Source organism: Dicentrarchus labrax, unplaced genomic scaffold, assembly GCF_905237075.1.
Source record: "Dicentrarchus labrax unplaced genomic scaffold, dlabrax2021, whole genome shotgun sequence".
Classification (NCBI taxonomy): Eukaryota; Metazoa; Chordata; class Actinopteri; family Moronidae; genus Dicentrarchus; species Dicentrarchus labrax.
The window spans coordinates 25,559,490-25,581,615 of record NW_026136708.1 but is presented as its reverse complement, the minus strand read 5'-3'; the positions used below and the strand labels follow the sequence as shown (position 1 = coordinate 25,581,615).

The 22,126-nt window shown below is 39.3% G+C and overlaps 3 protein-coding genes across 3 annotated transcripts in view; 2 read left to right on the top strand and 1 right to left on the bottom strand.

Annotated features, from left to right (window-relative positions):
* LOC127367929 (cleavage and polyadenylation specificity factor subunit 3) overlaps positions 1-2,772 on the top strand; it is a 10,962-nt gene extending 8,190 nt beyond the window's left edge. The window contains exons 12-18 of the mRNA XM_051408185.1: positions 1-48; positions 218-316; positions 816-910; positions 1,449-1,536; positions 1,614-1,680; positions 1,965-2,061; positions 2,466-2,772. The exon at positions 1-48 is cut by the window's left edge and continues 61 nt beyond it. Of these exons, the coding sequence (XP_051264145.1) occupies positions 1-48; positions 218-316; positions 816-910; positions 1,449-1,536; positions 1,614-1,680; positions 1,965-2,061; positions 2,466-2,627 (656 nt within the window). The 3' untranslated portion in view covers positions 2,628-2,772. The remainder of the gene's footprint in view (positions 49-217; positions 317-815; positions 911-1,448; positions 1,537-1,613; positions 1,681-1,964; positions 2,062-2,465) is intronic.
* A 451-nt stretch (positions 2,773-3,223) lies between these two features.
* On the bottom strand, positions 3,224-13,588 carry adam17b (ADAM metallopeptidase domain 17b). The gene is made up of 18 exons (XM_051409336.1): positions 13,260-13,588; positions 11,683-11,815; positions 11,469-11,602; positions 11,303-11,391; positions 10,318-10,498; positions 9,776-9,906; positions 9,563-9,649; positions 9,184-9,294; positions 8,951-9,095; positions 8,774-8,865; positions 8,347-8,499; positions 8,069-8,268; positions 7,838-7,941; positions 7,621-7,755; positions 6,910-7,040; positions 6,662-6,829; positions 6,371-6,427; positions 3,224-6,110 (listed from the first exon to the last, which is right to left on the bottom strand). The coding sequence occupies exons 1-18, from the start codon at positions 13,348-13,350 to the stop codon at positions 5,700-5,702; spliced, it is 2,553 nt and encodes an 850-aa protein (XP_051265296.1). The 5' UTR covers positions 13,351-13,588; the 3' UTR covers positions 3,224-5,699.
* Positions 13,589-15,817: 2,229 nt separating this feature from the next.
* On the top strand, positions 15,818-20,813 carry taf1b (TATA box binding protein (Tbp)-associated factor, RNA polymerase I, B). Its single transcript, XM_051409573.1, has 15 exons — positions 15,818-15,948; positions 16,815-16,913; positions 17,005-17,092; positions 17,217-17,314; positions 17,383-17,475; positions 17,698-17,803; positions 18,139-18,307; positions 18,426-18,525; positions 18,618-18,765; positions 18,851-19,025; positions 19,102-19,139; positions 19,320-19,407; positions 19,766-19,836; positions 19,923-20,151; positions 20,297-20,813. Exons 1-15 carry the CDS (start codon positions 15,931-15,933, stop codon positions 20,535-20,537), a joined length of 1,761 nt encoding a protein of 586 aa, XP_051265533.1. The 5' UTR covers positions 15,818-15,930; the 3' UTR covers positions 20,538-20,813.
* Positions 20,814-22,126: the final 1,313 nt, after the last annotated feature.

The window sequence follows — 22,126 nt, the reverse complement described above, 5'->3', positions numbered from 1 at the left end:
TCAAAAGAAACTTCAACTATCACATCGTGACGCCCTCCGACCTCTCCAGTAAGTAACACCGTCTGTGTGTGTGTGAGCTTGTATGTGTATCTTTGTGGGGACTGTGTGGTAAACAATCTTAATGAGGACATTTTGGGGTTTATGGATTAATCACTTTTTATTGCCAGTGTGCAACTTATGAATGAGTCTGCTAACATTACTGCCTCTCGTTGTTCAGACTACACAGATCTGAATATGGGCACAGTGACACAGACTCAGGCCATCCCGTACACCGGACCCATCTCCCTGCTGGTCAGCCAGCTACGCAGCCTCGCAGGTGGGTCCTCACATCTCCCAGCTCACCTGAACGCACCTCACACAGTCTATTCTGTCTCTGTTTCTTTACCTGAGAACATTTTTTTATCTGTTAGAAACATTTTTATAGCCAGTTCAGGTCCAAAATGTTCCAGATAAAAAGGTTTCCTCATATTTGGTTTTTCACCTCCTAACATATGTCCAAGTTTATTTGTTTTTTAAACACAAGATAACAACAGACAAAGACGGTACTGGCATGACATTCAAGTAATTAAAACAAATATAAAAGAGACAGTAGAAAAAAGATTCACAAAAAAGTTATCTGTATGTAATTAACTGTATTTAGCCTAAAATGAAACAAAGAAATTGTGGTTAGAATTGTAGTTTGTATGTATAAAAACCACAATCTACACAATCAAGTTAATTTAATGTGTCAGACCTTTATTAACTGTGTGTTTAAACTCTCCTGCAGTCTTTGCTTTTGTACTTTGTGTCTGATCTTCTGTGTGTTTGGTTTTCAGGAGACGTGGAGCAGGTGGAGGGAGCAGAGAAGATCACCATCAAGATCTTTAAGAGCATCACTCTGGTTCATGAGGCCGGCATGGTGCTGCTGGAGGTTAGACACAGCAGATAAACTGTACAATGAACCCAAACAGTGAACACAATAACTGCAGGAAATTTGTGTAAAACCAGAGTTTTGGATACATTTTGAGCAGATTATGTCCTTTTAATACAATTCTCTGTATTGTGTATCTTTCATAGATACTTAATAGGCTTCTTTTATTGACAGATTCTGTGTTTTCTCATTTTATCAGCGCTTTGATTATTTGAACTTTACTTATTCAGGATGAGGCTGTTTATCAGAGTCAGGATTATTATTACTAAAAATTAAGTTTTATTTAGTTTTATCTACAAATGATCAGATATATATTAAGTTTTCTTACACACCTTTAAATCAATAAGGCCTTGTGACCCCTAGTTTGGGAACCACTGACAATAATGACCAAGAAAAGCAGGAAATCTTGAAACTAGAAAATATTTGACACTTGACAATGACTGAACAGATTAATTGATAATCAAAATTAGTTTAGTGTTTCAGTCTGAACCGAAGAGGCTGGACGTTTAAATATAACTGATATACTTTTTCTCCTCAGTGGATCGCCAACCCGCTCAACGACATGTACGCTGACGTCGTCACGACGGTGGTCCTGGAGGTCCAATCCAACCCCAACGCACAGAAATGTCAGTGAACAAAATGTGGGACGTTTTTAATCATCAGCAGAAACTTTGACTCCTTTAACGTTTGATGTTTGTTTCAGTTCTTGAAGGCAAGAAAGAAACGTTCGACATGGAGCTGTTTGTGGAGAGACTGGGGCTCATGCTGCAGTAAGTGGACGTTTGTTTTACTCCGCCTGCAGTGCCAGTCGGGTGGAGTCTGACTGCAACAGCCAGCAGAGAGTTTCATGTTCATAATTTATGTTTTGCTACATGAAGCCCCACCCGTCTGGCACTCTGCACATCATAAGCAGCATATGTATTCGAGAAGTGAAACGAAAGAAATGAAACCTGAAGAAGGAAGTATCAGTAGAGATTTCAAAATAAGAGCCCTGTATGAAAAGATTTGTGTGAGCTGAGGCCTATTGATGTTGTATCTCGTGTGTGTTTTGCAGCGACATGTTTGGAGACGACGGCGTAAAGTTCAAAGACGATAAAAGCGTGAGTGTGACGGTGGACGGAGTCACTGCGGTCATCGACCCAGAAACCAGAGTGAGTACAACATCAGAGCAGAGTGAGACCTCCTGTCTGTATCTTCTGTCTCAATTCAATCGCGAGTCGATCACAAGACAGTCGATGTTTCTGAGTTTTATTCCAGCTTTGCTATATTGAATATAAAAAGTGGCAAAAAAAAAACAAGGTGTCCTTTTATGGACATCACTACTATTATTATATTATTTTAATGAATCCCATGAAGAGACTCAAACCGACGTGTTAGTCAGACATTTTAGGCCGCAACAATCCCGAAAAAAGCCCCTTAAATCCTGGAGGGACTGGTTAGTCCTTCTCTCAATTCTGAGCTCGTAAATATTTTAAAAATTTACATCCGGCTTTTATACACACAATACCAGCAGCTCTGTGTGACCTCTCTACTGACCTCTGACCTCTGTCTGCAGTCAGTGACGTGTGCAGAGGACGATTCTCTGAGGGAGATGGTGGAGATCGCCATCCACCGGCTCTACGACGCCCTCAGCCCTACCTGTGATGTCACCTGTAAGGTGGGCGGCGGCCTCCTGTCAGTGCCGCGTTCACAGGCGGCCGATGAACTGATCGATTAAAGACTTTGTTTAAAAACCTGGTTCCAAAGGAATCGCCTTCAGGAGACGGACCAACAATCTTTAGCTGGTTGTTTTTGTACTTTTTGATTTACGGAAACGTTTGTTTCATCATGAGGAAAAAATAAACGTTTGTACTTTAGTTTAACAGGTTTCTGTTTCTGTCCTGATTTTAATGTGTGAAACATTTTGTTTAGATGTTATATATTACTATACTTATATATAATATACACTACTCACAAAAAGTTAGGGATATTCCACTTTCGGGTGAAAATTTATGGAAAATGTAAAAAGTTGATGCTACAGTGATATTATATCATGAAAGTATGGCATTTAAGTAGAAGTTCAAATTAAGATCACCTGGAAAGGTTATAATGCATTTTATGTACATTCTGAAATTTTATCCGAAAGCCGAATATCCCTAACTTTTTGTGAGTAGTGTATATATATTTACTATACTATTTTATTTATATATATATATATATATATATATATATATACACACACTATATCACTGTTGAGGTTCTTTGCACTTTTAGCTAAATGCTAACATCAACGTCAAACCCTCTAAAGAACCAAACTGACGACAACAAACAATCTCAAGAATTCAACAATAACTTTATTGCTCATCAGCGTTCAGAAACAGACTTTTGCTCACTTGAAAACAGTCAGTAAAACCTTTTATTTTGAAACAGCAGACTGACTGACAGGTAAACACAGTGACACAAACATAATACAGTCAGACCTTAAAATACTCGTTACAAGACGTGTTTAACAGAATATGGTGCATCATCGTCTGCATATAACAACACAGTAAACAGAAGCACTCTGTACATATCTTTAATACACAATATTAAAAATACTGACTAGTGCATTTGAAGGAAGAGAAGGCACGAGGGGTTCTCAGTGATTGTCATTTAAAATACAAAACGCTTTCAATAACAAAAATAAAACACAAAACAAACATTTAATAAAATATAAACAGTGGTACCAAACAGCCCGAGAGCTCTCCCAGTGAAACAATGTAAATACGTCAGTTTGGTTTAAATACCTCTTTGTGTCAGATTTAAACAGCTGACTGTATTTATACTAAAGTGGTATTTATCAAAAACAAAACAAAGACACATACAAGTCAAAACTAGAATAAATGCAGTACACGGCCTCATTTTATTACAAATTAACTTAAAACGTACAAATGTTTCGAAACATGAAAGCTCATTTCAGCCAGCAGAATAAAGAATAAAATGTTAAAAGTTACTCAAAGTACAATTTTAAGATTCTTTTACTTTCGTATCTTTTTAATAATTTAATTCAATTAACTGATTTTCAGGAGAAATATTGAACTTTTTACACAACTATAGTAATAAAGTTTATAAACTATATAAAGTTTACTAATTAAGATTTTTCATATGATCACTTATGAAATAAGTTTCCATTTGTTTCCTGATAAAATCTCTTTCTTATCAAGATAATCGATAATTGAGTCCTGAAAACTTATTTTCTCAAAACGTAAAAAAACCTTGAACCATCAAATGTTTGTTTTTGTTGACGTTAGCGAACTAGCTAACCACTGATGTAAATTACATAGCCAGTTAGCGAGCGTTTGGCTACCATTAGCCAATATAATTAAAATGTACTTTACGTGGCAGAAATGGACTTCCATATTCAGACAAACTGAAACAGAAACACCAACACTGTCTGAGTTTGGGGTTCAGTTCCCTGTGAGACACTATTAATTAAAACGGTTGAAAACGGAAACAGTTTTTACTTAAAATGACCAAAAACTATTTTATCTGTTTATATTTAAAGTGTTTTTTGTTGGTTTGAGGGGCGGACGGCAGTTTAAAGATATTTTACAACCATTAAACGGACGGTAGATTAAATAATATACATTTTTATTTTCTTTACAGCCAAAAAATAAAAATTAACAGAAGTCGCTTCTTCTTCTGTTGTCGGTAAACAAGATACAATATCTGACTGTAAATCCTCCCAAAATGTTTGAATCTTTTCCCATGAAGACTCTTGCTGTTAATGATCATTTTCACAATTAATGAATCTGATCTTTATTTTCTAGATTATGAAACTGAAAAATGTCTGAAGCCCAAACAGTTCAAACACACAGATATTTAATTAGCTCGAAGGTTTAGTCAACAAAAAGCAGCAAATGATCATATTCAAGAAGCTGAAGCCATCAAATATTTTAAATTTTTGCTTCATAGTTGCAGATAAATTGCAGCTTTATTGACTTTTAAAGCTTTTAACTTCCATTTTTGGAAGAAAAATACCTGAAGGTTCATCTTTTGGTGTCTGTTTTACATTTACAGCCGTCAGAAGATCTGGTGTCGGTTTTAAGTGGATACGAACATTTCCACCAAAATACAGAATCCCAAAAGTAAATAATCACATCAATAAGTATATAAATATAAATATATATAATCATGGAATTATGAAGATGACATCATGAAATAAACTTTGGACTTAATTAAAACTAAAACTGTTTTACAGAAATTAACATTTTCAACCTGTATTGAATAATTAACAATTTCTTGTCTTATATATTTTTTCTGTATTGATTCCATAAAGTCTAATTCAGTGCTTCCCAAAGTGTGAGCTATAAAAAACTTCTTTCATGGAGCAAATTCATTAAAATATCTCTTTAAAACAATATAAAAGTGTACAGATTTACAAATGTATTTCGAGATTTATATATAAACAGTTATTGTTGTTTATATGTAAACAACCGCACATATTAAAATAATGTATTTCCCACAAATACTACAACAAGAGACAGAAGTTCTCTTTTATTAATAAATCCTGAAATACGTCTGTGTGCGTTAATCTGACTCCATAAAATATTATAATAATATTATAATAGAAAAATAACGTGTCGATCTAAAACTGTTATGTAATAATAATAATAATAAAATATTATTGCTCACAACGAACAGATTGCTATTGGTTATCGGACCTGAGTGCGGCAGTGCGACAGTCTTTAGTACAGAACCAGTTTGAACTGTAACAACCTGAATCCGGCTCCGTGGACGGCGAGCTCGGCTCCGTGGACGGCGAGCTCTGTCAGCACTGCGTCTCCTTGGTGTCGATCTGATGTTGTCGCTGGAGTCTGAACATTATCGCCTTCCCGCTGCGACCCGTCACGCTGTTCTCCGTCAGGTCCTCGAAGGAGCGCTGAGTCGCCCCCGCTGGCCGCCCGAACGCCTCCTCCAGGGCCTCCTTGTCCAGATGCGAGTCCAAGCTGGGGTCCTCCTGGATGGTGGCCATGCGGGGGCTGTCCAGGAGGGGGTGGCCGGGGGTCGGGACCGGGGCCGGGTCGGGGCCCGGGGCGGAGCTGGAGACCGGAGGGGTGCTGGTCTGCTGGGGGCCGGACGGCTGGAAACGCAGCGCGGCGGCGTTGGTGGTGGAGGGGAAGGTTGGAGGCTTAAAGATCCGAACAGAGGCAGACTCAAGGCTGCTCAGGAGCTCGGCATTCTGGGAAAATAAACACAGTCAGTATGAGCCACAATTAAAAGAGCAGACCGCTGTTTTTATTGTGTTTTTATTAATTAAACTGTTCTTTATTGTTTTCATTTGTAAAAAGAACCTGCAGAGACTTAAACCTGCTTTATGTTCAACGTTTTATAAAGAGGTTTAAAACTGGGAATCTCAACTGAACTTGATCCGATCGGGATAAAACATCACAAGCTGGTCCTTAAACTCCAAACAGTATAAATATATATAAATATACTCACACTGGGGAAGAACAGGGACTTGGTGGTCTGTTCATACTGTTGATCCAGCTTCTTGTCCTGAAAGCACAAACAGATAAAACTTTTAAAAGGTAAAATTACAGACAAACACCAGACTCCCTTTAAAATTCTATCAATTTAATGTCACACATACGGTCAATAAAGATTCATCAAAACATCGACGACATTCTGCTTAAAATGTTCCAGTAACGTAAAGATCAGACACAAATACCTGCAGGGATCAGGTCTGTAGAATAATAATAATAATAATAATAACATAAAGTAGAGACCCACCACACAGTGGACCAGGATGCTGAAGGGGACCCAGAACAGCAGAGAGAACGCCACCACAGAACCAACGATGTTATCGGCCAGAAACTTCCCAAACGTGTTGATGTCCAGTTTATCGATGAAGTCCCACAGACGCTCGATCACGTCCTGGACCTGCTTCATGCACTTCCCCTGCAGGAGCACCGGGACGTTTACCGTTAAAGCTTTTAGGTTTCACACAGCGGGACAAAGTCAGCGTGAGAGAGACGTACCGCTCCGTCGCAGAACCCCACGGTGCACGGTTTGCCTTTACGCAGGTACAGGAAGTGACCCGTGTCATCCTGGTAGGGGGCGCAGACACCGCCGCTGCCACGGCAACAGACCTTACAGGACGAGTTGGTTTCTGCAACGTAAGAGTGTGTTAGTGTGTGTGAGAGTGTGTAAGTGTGTGAGAGTGTGTGAGAGTGTGTGAGAGTGTGTGAGAGTGTGGAGTGTGTGAGAGTGTGTAAGAGTGTGTAAGAGTGTGTGAGAGTGTGTTAGTGTGTGTGAGTGTGTGAGTGTGTAAGAGTGTGTTAGTGTGTGTAAGAGTGTGTTAGTGTGTGTGAGAGTGTGTAAGAGTGTGTAAGAGTGTGTAAGAGTGTGTTAGTGTGTGTGAGTGTGTGAGTGTGTAAGAGTGTGTTAGTGTGTGTAAGAGTGTGTTAGTGTGTGTGAGAGTGTGTTAGTGTGTGTGAGGAGTGTGTTAGTGTGTTAGTGTATGTTAGTGTGTGTTATTGTGTTAGTGTATGTTATTGTGTGTTAGTGTGTTAGCGTGTGTTAGTGTGTTATTGTGTTAGTGTGTTAGTGTGTGAGAGTGTGTGTTATTGTGTTAGTGTGTGTTAGTGTGTGTTATTGTGTTAGTGTGTTAGTGTGTGTTAGTGTGTTAGTGTGTGTTAGTGTGTTAGTGTGTGTCTGAAACCAACAGAGGACGTTAATGTCCGTCGTACCGTTGCAGGCACACGGCTGCAGCTTCAGGACGGACTGACAGAAAGGGATACACTCTCCGTTCAGACACTCGCCGCTGTCCAGACACACCGTTTGATCCGGCGCGTTCTCCGGCGGCGGACACTCGCTGCTGTTTCCTGTTGACACACAAACACGGTCACAAAAAGTCTCTGGGCGGCTGTTTAATTATCTTATGTGACCTTTGACCTGTGAGCTGACCTGTGCAGTACGAGTGTCCTTTACAGGTGGCGCTGATGGGCTCCTGGCAGACTTCACCTTCAGACTCGAACCTGCAGTTCTTACAGCACGCACTGTTCCTGTCGCTGAACACACGGAGACGAAGAGTCGATGAACAAACTCTTCTTCAGTGTATTTAAACTGTAAGAACTGATAACGCTGCGTTATGAGGAACAGAGACAGAAGTATTGATTGCAGCCGATCGGCTCCGACCTGCACTGAGCTCTGGCTTTCAGTCTGCATTCATTGGTGCAGCAGAGGTCCGAGTCGATGTGCAGCAGTCCCGGGTCGCACTCCTCGCCCTGCTCCACCCGAGAGTTACCGCACACGTTAATGTTCCTCTGCTTGAAGCAGGACGGCGCCTTCGTCCTCAGACGCTTCACTATGGAGTGCTTACTGCAGTTCGAGAACATCTGGACACACAGGAGAGACTTTATTTATCTTTCTGACCTTCAGACGTTCAGAGCGTCGACGAGAAACGAGCCGAGCACCTTGTTGTTGACGTGGTCTCCGCTCACTGCGATGGGGTACATGACGTATTTCCCTCCCTGGTCCTCTCGGGGGGCGCAGTGCGGGATGTTGTCGGGGTCGTGTTCTGCCCCGAAGTTATGCCCGAGCTCGTGAGTCGTCACCAGGTCGGCTTCCTGTGGAAAAAACATTAACTCTAAAATCAACGTATTTCTTCCTTTAACAAACACCACCACAGCTTTCATTGATTATTGGTTATTGGTTATGATTGATTTATGTGGTTATGCACCGTGTCGTCCACAGAGGATGGATGTAGAATACGTGTTAAACTGTATTCATAAAGGTTTTAAACCCTGAGCTACACCGATGAGGCTGTATGTGGTTGAATCTGACGGCTCTACTGACGGCTCGTTATCTGTGTGGACAATAAGGAACTCAGAACCAACCCACCTTCGTCAGGATGGTCTTCCCGTAGTTCTTGGTGCTGGTCAGGCCCGTGTTCAGGTAGATCACTTTCTGTTCGTTCGCAGACGAAGGACAAGCTTGAGAAGAATAAAAACAGAGTTATTCTTTCTGACTGACGTCTGAAGAGAATTCGGGGACGGCGACGAGTCGGCGGGACTTTACCTTTGGAGCAGAGACCTCCGGGGATGTCGGGTTTGGACGGGGCGACGTAGGCCAGACCCAGAGTGCCTTCGTCGAAGTCCTGATAGGTGAAGAGGTGAGCGAGGCAGACGTTGGCGGCTTTCTCTGCGATGTCGATGCTGAACTGCTGCAGGGACACAAACCGGGTCGAGACCTCAGAGTCGAACTCGCTCAGTCAAACATCAACATGAAGAAGAACAAACGCCGGCCGTTACCTCCAGAAGCTTCTTCACATCCCAAATGTCTCTCCCCTTCACCGGACTGCCTTTCATGTTGAAGTGACTTTTCCCAGCAGCCACTGCGGTCGGACGCTTCTCTATGATGATCTGACAGGAGACACACAGCGTCACACACACAGCGTCACACACACAGCGTCAAATACACACACAGACACACACACACACACACACACACAGCGTCACACACAGCGTCACACACACAGCGTCACACACAGCGTCACACACACACACACACACACACACACAAGCGTCACACACACAGCGTTACACACACAGCGTCACACACACAGCGTTACACACACACACAAACACACACACATACTGTTTCAGCTTCCCGTCCCATAATGCTCCTCACCTGCTGGATCTGAACGCCGTAACCGATGAACTCGTCGTCCCACGATGTGTTTCTGTAGATGTCGTCCACACGATCAATCAGTTCGATCTGAGAACACAGTCGGGGGGGTGGTTAGCGAGGAGGTGGTGGAGGGTTGAATTAAATGCGTACATGTGGACCATTGGATCAGTGGACCAGTGGACCAGGTGACCAGTGGACCAGTGGAGGGCTCACCAGGTAGTTGAGGGTGGTGCTCTCCTCCTCTCGGCCCATGTGCTTGAAGAAGCGATGGTCGGCCACCAGCAGCAGAGGACAGGTGTTCTTCAGGTGATCGTGGACCTGACGCTTCCCTCTCGACACAAACTCTGAGCAGGTAAATAAAGACAGGAAACAGTCGATATCAAGGGGGTTTGTTTTTGGGACCAAGAAAGCTACTCAACACTTCCTGCAGCCGCTTCACAATAAAAGTCTTTACAGTAGTAAAGGACAGTAAAAGAAAAACGTTTTCACATTAAAAGCTCTATTTCATATTTAAAGCTCTTTTTTCAAACTAAAAGCTCTTTTTTCAAATTAAAAGTTATTTTTTCATATTAAAAGCTCATTTCACATTAAAAGCTCATTATTTCAGAATAAAAGCTCATTATTTAACATTAAAAGCTATTTATTTCACATTAAAAGCATAGGTGTATCACATAGAGGCCTTGTTGTGAAACAGAAACAGGAAGTGCAAGGTCACCAGCTACAACTCGTAAACAACAGAGTTCAGATCTACTGACCTTCTTCCTCTCGCTCTTCCAATATGGCCGTTTTAACGCTGTCAGGGAAGAGGTGGACGGGGTCAGAGGTCACGTAGCCGCAGACTGAGGGCTGCTGCAGACGGCTGAGGTTCCTGATGTCCTCTGAGCGGTAGATCAACAGACGACCATCAGGGGGCGCCGACGTGAACCTCCAGAGAGGCTGAACACGGTGGAAAGAAGAAGAGTTACAGCGGGAAACATCAGCAGGTACATTTCTACGGATGTCAGCGTCAGTCGGTTGGTTGGAAATATTAATATTAGATATTATTTATAAATATATTTATTAATAACGTGTTTATATTCAGTCTGTTTGCCTGATGAAGACTTTCAGGTTGAAACTAACATACCGTAAAACTTCTAATAATAGCCCAGGCGTTTATTTGCTTAAATCACTGAACTCCCCCTGCCTTTATTTGGGACAGGCCTCTATTTGGGACAGGCCTTTATTTGGGACAGGCCTCTATTTGGGACAGGCCTTTAATTCCTTTAGCACAAAACTAAACTAAACTAAACTCTAACTGCTGCTTCTCTTGAGTTTTATTCAGCAAATTTGACAACTAACATGATGATTTTGATGCTTCAGAGGTTTTTTTCCGTCTCTCTTGTTTACCGTGTTACAGTCAGAATGAATTAACGTTAAACTTTGTTGTTGATCGTTTTCGTAAAATCTATTGAACGACTGAATTGTGGAGAATCTATAACTGATCTAATGATGTTCATTATGTACATACTGACAGAAGTTTAAACATTTATATTTGTGTAGGAGATCAAAACAACTTAAAACTCGCTCAAGCAGGCGACCCGGTGGGTTTTAAGAGGTTTTATACATCGAGATAATTTCTATAAAATCCAGACCAGGCCTCTATTGGAGACCTGCGTTTATTTGTCCAAACGTGTAGCCACAGCAGGCTTTTAAAAGGAGAGCTGCTTTTACTGGAAGTTTTACGGTAAACTCTTGTTTTACCTCGACGTTGTATTCGGCCTCATTAGTCAGGATGTGAGCGGAGAACTCGTGGTCGTCTATATGAGCCTGAACTCGAGAGTTTTCTTCACCTGGAACAGACAAAATCAGAAATAAAGTATTCCTCGTGTGATGGTTGAAGGTCGTTGGCGTTCAGGCCGATCGTTACCGATGACGTGTCCCGTGAAGTAGTTGTGTCTGTTGACCGAGTAGTTTCGCTCTTGTCCGTCCTCGTCCACGATCACGGCTCTGAAGTCGTCGGTGAAGAGCTCGTCGTTGGTCCTCAGGTAGAGTCTGAACTGCCTGCGAACACACACACACACACACACACTGTTACTCTCTGGAGTCTGCGTCAGCGGACTGTGAGAAACCTGAACTCTGACCTCTGCAGGGCGTCGAAGCTGACCATCTTCTCCACGTGAGTCTGAGTTTGGACGTCGCGGCGGCGGACGGAGTGAGTCTGCAGGCTGGAGAAAGGCAGCACGTCGAAGTCGTCCAGGATTGACCTGAGAGACGCTGCGGAGGGAACAGAGGACCTTCAGAGAGACTTCATATTGAATCCTGATCAATAAAATATTGATTCTAAACAAATATAAAGATAATTCATCCCTCAGATTTTAGTCTCACTGGAACAAATTGTGTTTAATTTTTTACTGGATTAAATTTTCATACTATAAAAACATCTTTTAACATTTATCACCAACATCGTAGTTTATATTCTGAATTTGAATTAATATCTCATCATTTGTGATGTTTTTGTGTCACATTTATGATTTAAAGCATTAATGAAACTGTTGGTTCGCAGTACTTTTGTTCAAGGATCCATAAACTGATCCCATCAGACCTGTATTTAATGTGAACCTTGTCTATAAGTGTCTACACTGTGGCAGATTATTTATTATATATTTATATATATATTATTATATATAGATGTCTACACTGTGGCAGATTAACAATGTATACATTTGTTTATATATCTTTTATATAAGATATATTATTATATATAGATTTATGTTTTTATATAGAGTGATACGAGATTGTAAGTAAGTGGTAACAAAGTGTAAAATATTAAAACAAAATTGGGATTACAAGCTCAAATTCTTGATCCCTCTTGACTAATAACCTTAACCTAAATAATTAATAATTTAATAGATCAGGATATTAGATAATATAATTACATATAATAATATATAATTTAATTGATTTGATTTACTCAAAGTTAAATATTTAACATATTCTCTAATAATTCTGACTCACATTTAGTTTTTTATCTTAATAATTAGAAACTTCCGTACCTATATTTGACAATAACTGTGATTATTGATGATGTATAGATGCTGATAAACTGTACGTTATATATGTATGTCATACAACAGTGTGATTATTGATTATGTATAGATGCTGATGAACTGATGACAGTGTGATTATTGATAATGTATAGATGCTGATGAACTTACAGTAGTGTGATTATTGATGATGTATAGATGCTGATGAACTTACAGTAGTGTGATTATTGCTGATGAACTTACAGTAGTGTGATTATTGATGATGAACTTACAGCAGTGTGATTATTGATTATGTATAGATGATGATGAACTTACAGCAGTGTGATTATTGATTATGTATAGATGCTGATGAACTTACAGCAGTGTGATTATTGATTATGTATAGATGATGATGAACTTACAGCAGTGTGATTATTGATGATGAACTTACAGCAGTGTGATTATTGATAATGTATAGATGATGATGAACTTACAGCAGTGTGATTATTGATTATGTATAGATGCTGATGAACTTACAGCAGTGTGATTATTGATTATGTATAGATGATGATGAACTTACAGCAGTGTGATTATTGATGATGTATAGATGCTGATGAACTTACAGCAGTGTGATTATTGATGATGAACTTACAGCAGTGTGATTATTGATTATGTATAGATGATAATGAACTTACAGTAGTGTGGGTCTTCAGGCTGTGCAGGAGGAGAAGAAGCAGTCTGTGTTAAAGTGATGAACAGACAGAATAAAGTGAGTCTGAGCTTCATGTTGATCTGATTGATGGACGTTTAATCCCTTTCACTTTAACGTCTCAACGCAGCACATTCAACTCTTTAACGACACTTTACACTCAAACAAAGTCGGAAAACTCTTTTCTGGAGGAAGTTCAGCGACTCTCGTCCAGTTTGGGTCTTTGTTGTGCTCAGAAAAACGCAGAAAAACGCAGAAAAAAACGCAGAAAAACGCGTTGAGTTCGCGAAACCAGGAAGAGACAGCTGCAGAGAGCGCGAGGCCGGAAGCACATCCTACTGCCTTCACAATAAAAGCATAACGTCTAAATAGTCACAGTCTTCAAGTTGTTGAAGAGGAACAAATAATAATAATAATAATAATAATAACGATTAATATAATAAAAAAAAAAAAAAAAAAAAAAAGAATTGATATAATAATAATAATAATAATAATAATAATAACGATTTAATATAATAATAATAATAATAATAATAATAATAATAATATAATGAATTGATATAATAATAATAATAATAATAATAATAATATAATGAATTGATATAATAATAATAATAATAATAATAATAATAATGATTTAATATAATAATAATAATATAATAATAATGATTTAATATAATAATAATAATAATGATAATAATAATAATGATTTAATATAATAATAATATAATGAATTGATATAATAATAATAATAATAATAATAATAATAATAAGGATTTAATATAATAATAATAATGAATTGATATGATAATAATAATAATAATAATAATGAATTGATATAATAATAATAATAATAATAATAATATAATGAATTGATATAATAATAATAATAATAATAATAATAATGATTTAATATAATAATAATAATAATGAATTGATATGATAATAATAATAATAATGAATTGATATAATAATAATAAGAAGAAGAAGAAGAATGAATTGATATAATAATAATTATAATAATAATGATTTAATATAATAATAATAATAATAATAATGATAATAATAATAATAATAATAATAATTTAATGTAATAATAATGATTTAATATAATTTAAAAATAATGATAATGATTTAATATATAATAATAATAATTAATTAATATAATAATAATAATGAATGAATATAATAATAATAATAATATAATAAAATAATAATAATAATGTAATACAATAATAATATAATAAAATAATAATAATGTAATACAATAATAACAATATAATGTAATAATAATAATAATAATGTAATAATCCAGGGGATGAGAGAAATAACTAAAATCAGATTTCCCAGAAAAAGTTTTATTTTGAAACTCCCCCGTCGCGCCGTGCTCTTATTGTGGTGGGTTGACGGCGGTGAGTCAAACATGCTGGAATCTAAAAACCTGAACAAAAAAAACAAAAAAACATTTGACCTGATTTTGTTTACAGAGTTGATTCTTAAACAACAAATATGGAAGTTAATACACGCCTGTCTGTCTCTCTGCCTGTCTGTCGTCCATCTTATGTAAGAGAATAACACAGAGACATCTGGCAGCTCTATTTATAACATCTGATCTCATCAGCTTTAACTTCACATCACAACCGGAAAATCTATAAAACACTAAAGTGACAGGACACAGTCTCTGTGTGTGACAGGAAATACTGCAGGAAGTCAAAGACCACGACACTTTATATACAAATATATATATATATAATATTAAAATGGAATTACTTTGATTCATATTATTGTCAGTGTAATAAAAAAATATATTTACTCAAGTGCTGTTCTTAAGTTGACTTTTGAGATATTTGTATTTTTGATTTTATTCTGATTTATACTTTTCTGTATTCAGATTAATGATAAAAAATATAATCAGCACTAAATTATGATATTATTACATCAATAAGTCTTTCACCCAGCAGTATATATATATATAGTAATAATACAGTAATTATCACATAATATTACATAACAATACAGTAATATAATACATATTATTCTGCATAATTAGTACTTTTACTAGTATATAAAATATATATATATATATATTATATATATATATATATATATATATATATATATATATATATATATATTGAATGCAGGACTTCTTCCATAAACGGTAGGAAGTGACACATTTCCTGTCTTCACGGTCGTATGCAGAGGGCCGGAAAGAAAGATAGAAAGAAAGATAGAAAGAAAGATAGAGTGAACAAAAGAGAAGGATAACTGATCACATCTGCTGAAAGTATTGACACTGTTCAATTATGGTGTCCAGTCATAATAATAATGTACTAAAATATATAATAACAAAATTATTAAATAACAAAATTATAAAAAATAATAATAAATTTAAATAAGAAAATTAACACAAATTAAAAAACAAAACAAAAATAAATAAATAAAAATAAGTGAAATGTGTCAATAACATTAAAGCTGTAGTAAGTTGTAGTTCCTGTGTCGGACTGTGAGCGGCAGCAGAGCGCCGCAGAGCCTCCACACTACCGGAAACCACAGGAGAAGAAGAAACTCCCAAACAAACTCACGTGTGGACGTGAGGCAGAAGTTTGAAAGTAAACAGAGACGTTACCGGATAAAACGGTTGTTATTCGGTGTGAATGGACGACGAACATACGGTAAACTCCTCCTGCACGTTTCCGTTGTTTCATCAAAGGTTAAAGTTAGCTAACGTTAGCTACGTGTAGCTAATACCGAGCAGCTAGTCGCTTCACACCAAACTACGTTTAATTATTTGTCAAATTTGACGAATAAAACAAATTAAATTAATATTTAACACAATTTATACGAGTCAATTTAACAAACAGCGAGTGTTTTATCTGACATAAAGCTAAAACGTATTTCGATGCATCATCACGGACTTTATCCTGGATTTTGTGGACTCAAGCTAAAAGTTAATTTAGTTAATTTAAAATATTAAATTTTATATTAAAGAGTTAAATTGTCCCACAGGAAGCCGTTTGTGTGCCGAATTTACTGTAAAGTTGTGAAAAGCTCTTTAAGACTTCTTCAAACTTTATTCGTTGTTTCCATCAAGGAAGAAAATATTAATTATTAATTTTATTAATGAAGTCTCGGTGAGATGTGTCATAAGGGGAAATAGTTAATAATAATATTAATAATAAAACAAACTGTTACTGTGTGTGTGTGTGTGTGTGTGTGTGTGTGTGTGTTACTCTGTGTGTGTGTGTGTTACTCTGTGTGTGTGTGTGTGTGTGTGTGTGTTACTCTGTGTGTGTGTGTGTGTGTGTGTGTGTGTGTGTTACTCTGTGTGTGTGTGTGTGTTACTCTGTGTGTGTGTGTGTGTGTGTGTGTGTGTGTGTGTTACACTGTGTGTGTGTGTGTTACTCTGTGTGTGTGTGTGTGTGTGTGTGTGTGTGTGTTACTCTGTGTGTTACTGTGTGTGTGTGTGTGTTACTCACTGTGTGTGTGTGTGTGTGTGTGTGTGTACTCTGTGTGTGTGTGTGTGTGTGTGTGTGTGTAGGCCTGGTACAAGGAGCCCTGCGCTCTGTGCTCAGCGGTGGATTGGGGAGTTTCAGATGAGGGTCGTTTCTACTGCAGATCCTGCCACACTGTCATCGAGGTAAACAACAACAACAACAACAACAACAACAGCAGCAGCTGATGGGTGTGTGAGTGTGAAGGTGTTGTAATACCTGTTTAATCGTCCTCAGAGAACCAAAGAGGTGGTGGACTCCACCTTCACGCCCGGCTCCAACAGGGTCTCCACCATCGGCAGAGGACCCAGAAACAAGAGGACCGGTCGGTGGTTCTGAGTCTTTAAACACAAACTGAACTGGGTTCAAAACATAAACAGTCAACAGTTGGAAGTTTAAAAGAAGATTATAAATAAACTTTACATCCGTTGTGTTAAAACGTTTTCCAGAGGGTGGTCGTCAGTGGATGATCTGCGAGGGTTTCCAGTTCATCCTGAGGAACCAGGCCGACGCTCTGCTCCGACTGGGAGTCGGTCCGAGCTTTAAGGTCCGTGTTTACACCTTTATAATGAGACCCGCAGTTCAGAGCAGGAAGCTGATCTTTAAATGTTTCAGGACGAGGCGCTGTGCGAGCTGTGGAGACTCTACCTGCAGAAGAGTCGACAGGCCTACACCCACAACCCAGTGAGGACCTCCAGGTTCAAAGTGGTGAGTTCACTTCTCTCTTTATCGTAGGAGCTTTCTGAACTCAGACCACCGTTTCTCTCACGAGCTCCTCGATACAAATACTGACTGAAGTTAAAGAAACTGAGAAGAGTTCAATAAATAAAGTTTGTTGATCGTTAACATTTAAGATTTAAACATTTATTAACTCATTAACTGCATCGGTCACCCGTTAAACAATTAAATGTTGTTGTTATTGTCTGTCAGCGAGGTCCCGACTCGGACTCGGAGAGCGCAGCCGAGTCGTCCGTCATGTCGGCCAGTGAGACGGACGGAGAGACGAACCCACCCAGCACCATCGGATCAACTGCAGGTAGAGTCAGTCAGGAGACGCTGGAGAGAAATGTTGAATAACTCAGTGAAGAATTTAATGGAAACAAACTTTTACACAATAATATTCTGTTGTTTTAAAATATAATTAATAAACCCGGTTAGGATTCCTTCAGTGTTCATGGTTCAGGAGGTTTCTACCGGGAGTCGATTGATCCACAGAGTAAATCTAGAGTTAAAAAGCACCAAGATCTAAACAGTGGATGGTAACAATGTGGCTTCAGACTGGATCAACAGTCAATGTGTGACAGCTTCTGGCAGACAACCACAACGCTGACGCAGGCACAAAGGGGATCTGACGCTCTTTGACCTCCACAGAGAGCTCCAGTGAGTGGTCGCAGTGTTCGGGCTCGGTGGACGCCGTCAGTTACCTGTCGCCCCGGCTGAGGAGGTCCCGCGGTCTGATGAGCATGAAGAAGACTTTGGCTCTGATCCACCTCGCTCTGACCTGGAGCCGCGAGCCGCTGACGCTCAGCGACCTGCTCAGGTAACGACTCACCTGGATGCTCAGACACTTTCAGATGTTGTTGGATGAATTCCTGCAGGCGAGGTCCTGGAAGGTCCTGGAAGGTCCTGGAAGAGTTATTGGATGTGTTTGGTTTCAGGTTGGTGAACGAAGGTCACGTCCCGTACGTGAACGCTTACGAGGAACTTCCCGATGAGATGAAGCTCGAGGGCAAAGACGCTCTCCTCTTCAGAGTGGAGGTCAGAGTCCGTCAGCTATAAATCACCTTTTACATTCAGCAGCAACGTTCACTGACGTGTTGTTGTGTTGTTGTTTTGTTGTTTCCCGTCAGAGCGTCCCGTCACACCAGCTGGTTCATAAGGAGGCTCAGTCTCTGGTTCTGTTACTGCAGCTTCCTGCTTTTCCTCCAATCAGCCGGCAGACTCTGCTGCACCCAGCTCTGCTCAGCCTGCGCTACCTGACCGACGCCAACCTGCCCGGTAACGCAGCGCTGACGCTATCAGTGCTACTGATGCTCCAACCTGCCTGCTCACACTAACACTGCGACTGTTCTCTGTGTCCCAGACGAGCTCCACCCGTGGGTCTGCAGGGTGATGGAGCGCGCCGGTATGGCGGATCAAACGCTCCACACGTTCGACCGTCTGTCTCATCCCGTCCTGCCGCTGTACGACGTCCAGGCCGCCGCCCTCATCATCGTCACCATGAAGCTGATCTTCGGCCTGGACGACCACGCTGAATGGTAGCCGGGAACGTTTCCATGTTTTTATGAATTTGGATTTTAAGCTGAATGTAAAATGTCACTTTGGTTCTTTCAGGGATTTATCCAATCAGACAGGTGACCTGGACGACTCAGGTGAGTTCTTCACCTCCGTACTTTACTCTCAGGACGTTTGTTAAATGTTTGTTATTTTTATGTGTTAATCACTTTTTATTATTTGTGAACAGCTTGTAGCATTACCTTAAAAACACAGTGTGCAACAGTAGCACACATCAGAGACTGTCCTTACGATGTTTGTGTCGACTGAACCGACAGGAAACCTGTTCAACCTGAGGAGGTGGTACCGGCTGCTGCGGGCCGCTCTGACCAGAGCTCAGCAGAGGAGAGACCACGACGTCGCCAGGTCAGATATAAACCACCTCCAGAGTTTGAGAGAAACAACTGTCCTGTAGAGTCGATAAGATTTATTGAAATGAGCTGGAACCCGTCAGACTGTTAAAATCTTTTTATTTGACTTTCTCTATTTGTTGAAAACAGTGAATTGTCTGATTATTGTGAGATTTCATTTTAAAGAGATAAAACAACTGAATGATCATTAAAAGTTATAAATGTTGTTCATCAGTCTGTTGTTAATGTTTCAGATCATTTGAGATTTAATGAAGACAAATGTTCCCTAACTTGTTCTCTAATATTTAAAGAGTCTGTTAATGGGCTGATTAACACGTTTGGAAACTGATGTTGTTTATTTCTGTCGTCCACAGGAAACAGTGGATAGCCGAGAATCCTCTCAGCTCGAGTAAGAGGGATAAAAGAGTCGTGGTGAAAAGAAAAAGTAAGAGTCTGACCCAGTGGCTGTAGACCTGGACCTGGACCTGGACCTGAGACTGAAGCAGCTGCTGTGTTTGTGTGTCGCTGCAGGAATAGCGGAGCAGGTGCAGATCTGCTTCCAGAAGCTGTCCCGTGGCCCGGCGGGCGGCGAGCGTGGCGATCCGTCCAGCTTCAGGTTCTGTTGGGGGGACGAGGACGGAGCCGACGGTCCCAGTCTGCACCACAAGAAGCTGAGTGGAGTTCTGACCCTGCAGCACAACGTCCTGACCCCCTCCAACTCCACATACTGGCACCCAGCACTCAGAGCCTGCAACCCCCGGTAGACCCCCTGTTTGTTTGTTTGTTTGTTTGTTTGTTTGTTTGTTTGTTTGTTTGTTTGTTTGTTTGTATGAAATTGATCAACAGAAATGAAATGTATTGATCACTTTGAGATCCTCCTGAGTTCTTCCTCTCCTCCTCTTCAGGACGTGTCGCAGTCATTACTCGGACGTGGAGGCGACGCTGCCTCGGACCTTCGTCTGGCTGCTGCAGCTCTTCTGCTTCCTGCTGGACGTGAAGCCGGCGTTCCTGTACGAGGAGGTTCTGAAGGTGGAGAGACGAGTCATCAACAGCACAGCAGCGAGGAGCCCAGAGACCAAGACCGGGACCAGGACCAGAACCAGAGCTCAGCGCAGGACGCCGCAGAGAGGACAGGAAACCGGATGAAATCCTGAAGCTGTTCGTTTGTTGGAGCTCAGAAATAATAATTTAATATCATCGGTGCATTCAAGGACGCTCGGTAAACCAAGTTGTTAGAGTTGATTGATCCTCAGACCCAGAGGACAAACAGTAAGCAAACATTGTGTTTAAACTCTGTAAAGTGAACGTCACAGGTTTGATTCCAGCAGCAACCGGAGCCTGAAGGACACATTTCACTTTCTTTTGTCTGTGTTGATTTATCTCTTCGTATGTGACTGAATAAAACGTTGTTGTGTCTTTTTATATCTGAAATCCCTTTTTCCTCTTCCTGTTAAAAAAAAAAAAAAAAAAAATCTTTTTTCTTTCTTACAAGGAGGGTTTTTTTTAGTTTTTCTTAACCCAAACCCTTTTAAAAAAAAAAAAGAAGAAAAAATCTGGTTTTTTTTTTAATAAGATTTTTTTTTTTTTTCCCCTTGCCCTCCCCCGGCTCTCTGCCCCCTGTGAAAATTAACAGTATAAAACTATTTGTTGTGTAATGTTACGTGGATTTGTTTGTTAATTATCAGTGTAAACAGCAATAATTACTGTAACTTCACAGATAATGACTTTTATTACAGTTCTATAACTTTTAACATTCAGATTAAAATAATAAAAATCTAATAATAACAGCACTAATACATTATTTGTATTACAGCAGAGTTCACCTGTATTTATAATTATATTATTATAATGACATTGGTTTGGTTTTACAGTGTAAATATATTTAAACATTAAAAAGCCCCAAAATTTTAATTAAAGCTAAAAACTCTATTTTAATCATAGAAAATTACTGTTTTTACGAGTTTCTGTGATTTTACAGTATATTTTGGCGCCCTGTTGTTTAACAGTGTGTGATGGTGATTTAAAACCAGCTCAGTGAGACTTTAAGGCTTCGAACAGATAAAGGAGGAAGAGCTGTTGTTTCTCATGAATTCTACAGAAAACCTCAAACCAGGAAGAAAAGAAATCCTTACGTGTATGACGGTAAATTCATTATATCAACGATTAAACATTAATGATGAGCATTCAGTGACACAACAACAACAAAGTGATTCAATGTCTGAAATTAAAACTATGGGAAATTGTTTGTAACTCAATGTAATTTCTCTGAATGAAGAACAGGAAGCAACAGATATTTAGTTTTTAGGTTAAAAAGGAAGCACAAAGGTCTAATGTCTAATAATCGCTGAAGAAATCATCTTAAAGGGACAAACTGAGGTTATACAATCAGAACAGAGCTGCTAATAAATTCATCAGCTGGAGAAAAATGTGAATTTAATTAAATTTTTTGCTTTTCTGCAAATGTTTTTGATTAATTAAGAAAATAATCCTGTAAATGTGCTGCAAATATCACAAAATCTTCTTAATATGAACAGTTTCCTGACTGATTACAGTTGGTTTTATTTATTTTTATATATATTTTTCCTGCCGGCTTGTCTTTGTTTTGCAGCTGAAGACAAAGAAACCTGAGCGAGCTGCAGTGGCAGACAGTGATCAGCAGGGGGCGACACACACAGACAGAAAGCTCCCATTCATTCATACTGACAGAGTGAAACAACAACAGGTATAAACATACA

What these genes read in the sequence shown, in the direction of transcription:
- adam17b (XM_051409336.1), bottom strand. Translation starts at nt 13,350, where the DNA reads ATGAAGCTCAGACTCACTTTATTCTGTCTGTTCATCACTTTAACACAG. An exon ending in GGAAGACCATCCTGACGAAG is followed by an intron (nt 8,500 to 8,773) that starts GTGGGTTGGTTC and finishes TTTTTTCCACAG; the next exon opens with GAAGCCGACCTGGTGACGAC. An exon ending in AGTCCCTGTTCTTCCCCAGT is followed by an intron (nt 6,111 to 6,370) that starts GTGAGTATATTT and finishes TTATTTTCCCAG; the next exon opens with AATGCCGAGCTCCTGAGCAG.
- taf1b (XM_051409573.1), top strand. An exon ending in CTCTCCTCTTCAGAGTGGAG is followed by an intron (nt 18,526 to 18,617) that starts GTCAGAGTCCGT and finishes GTTTCCCGTCAG; the next exon opens with AGCGTCCCGTCACACCAGCT. An exon ending in AGGTGACCTGGACGACTCAG is followed by an intron (nt 19,140 to 19,319) that starts GTGAGTTCTTCA and finishes CTGAACCGACAG; the next exon opens with GAAACCTGTTCAACCTGAGG.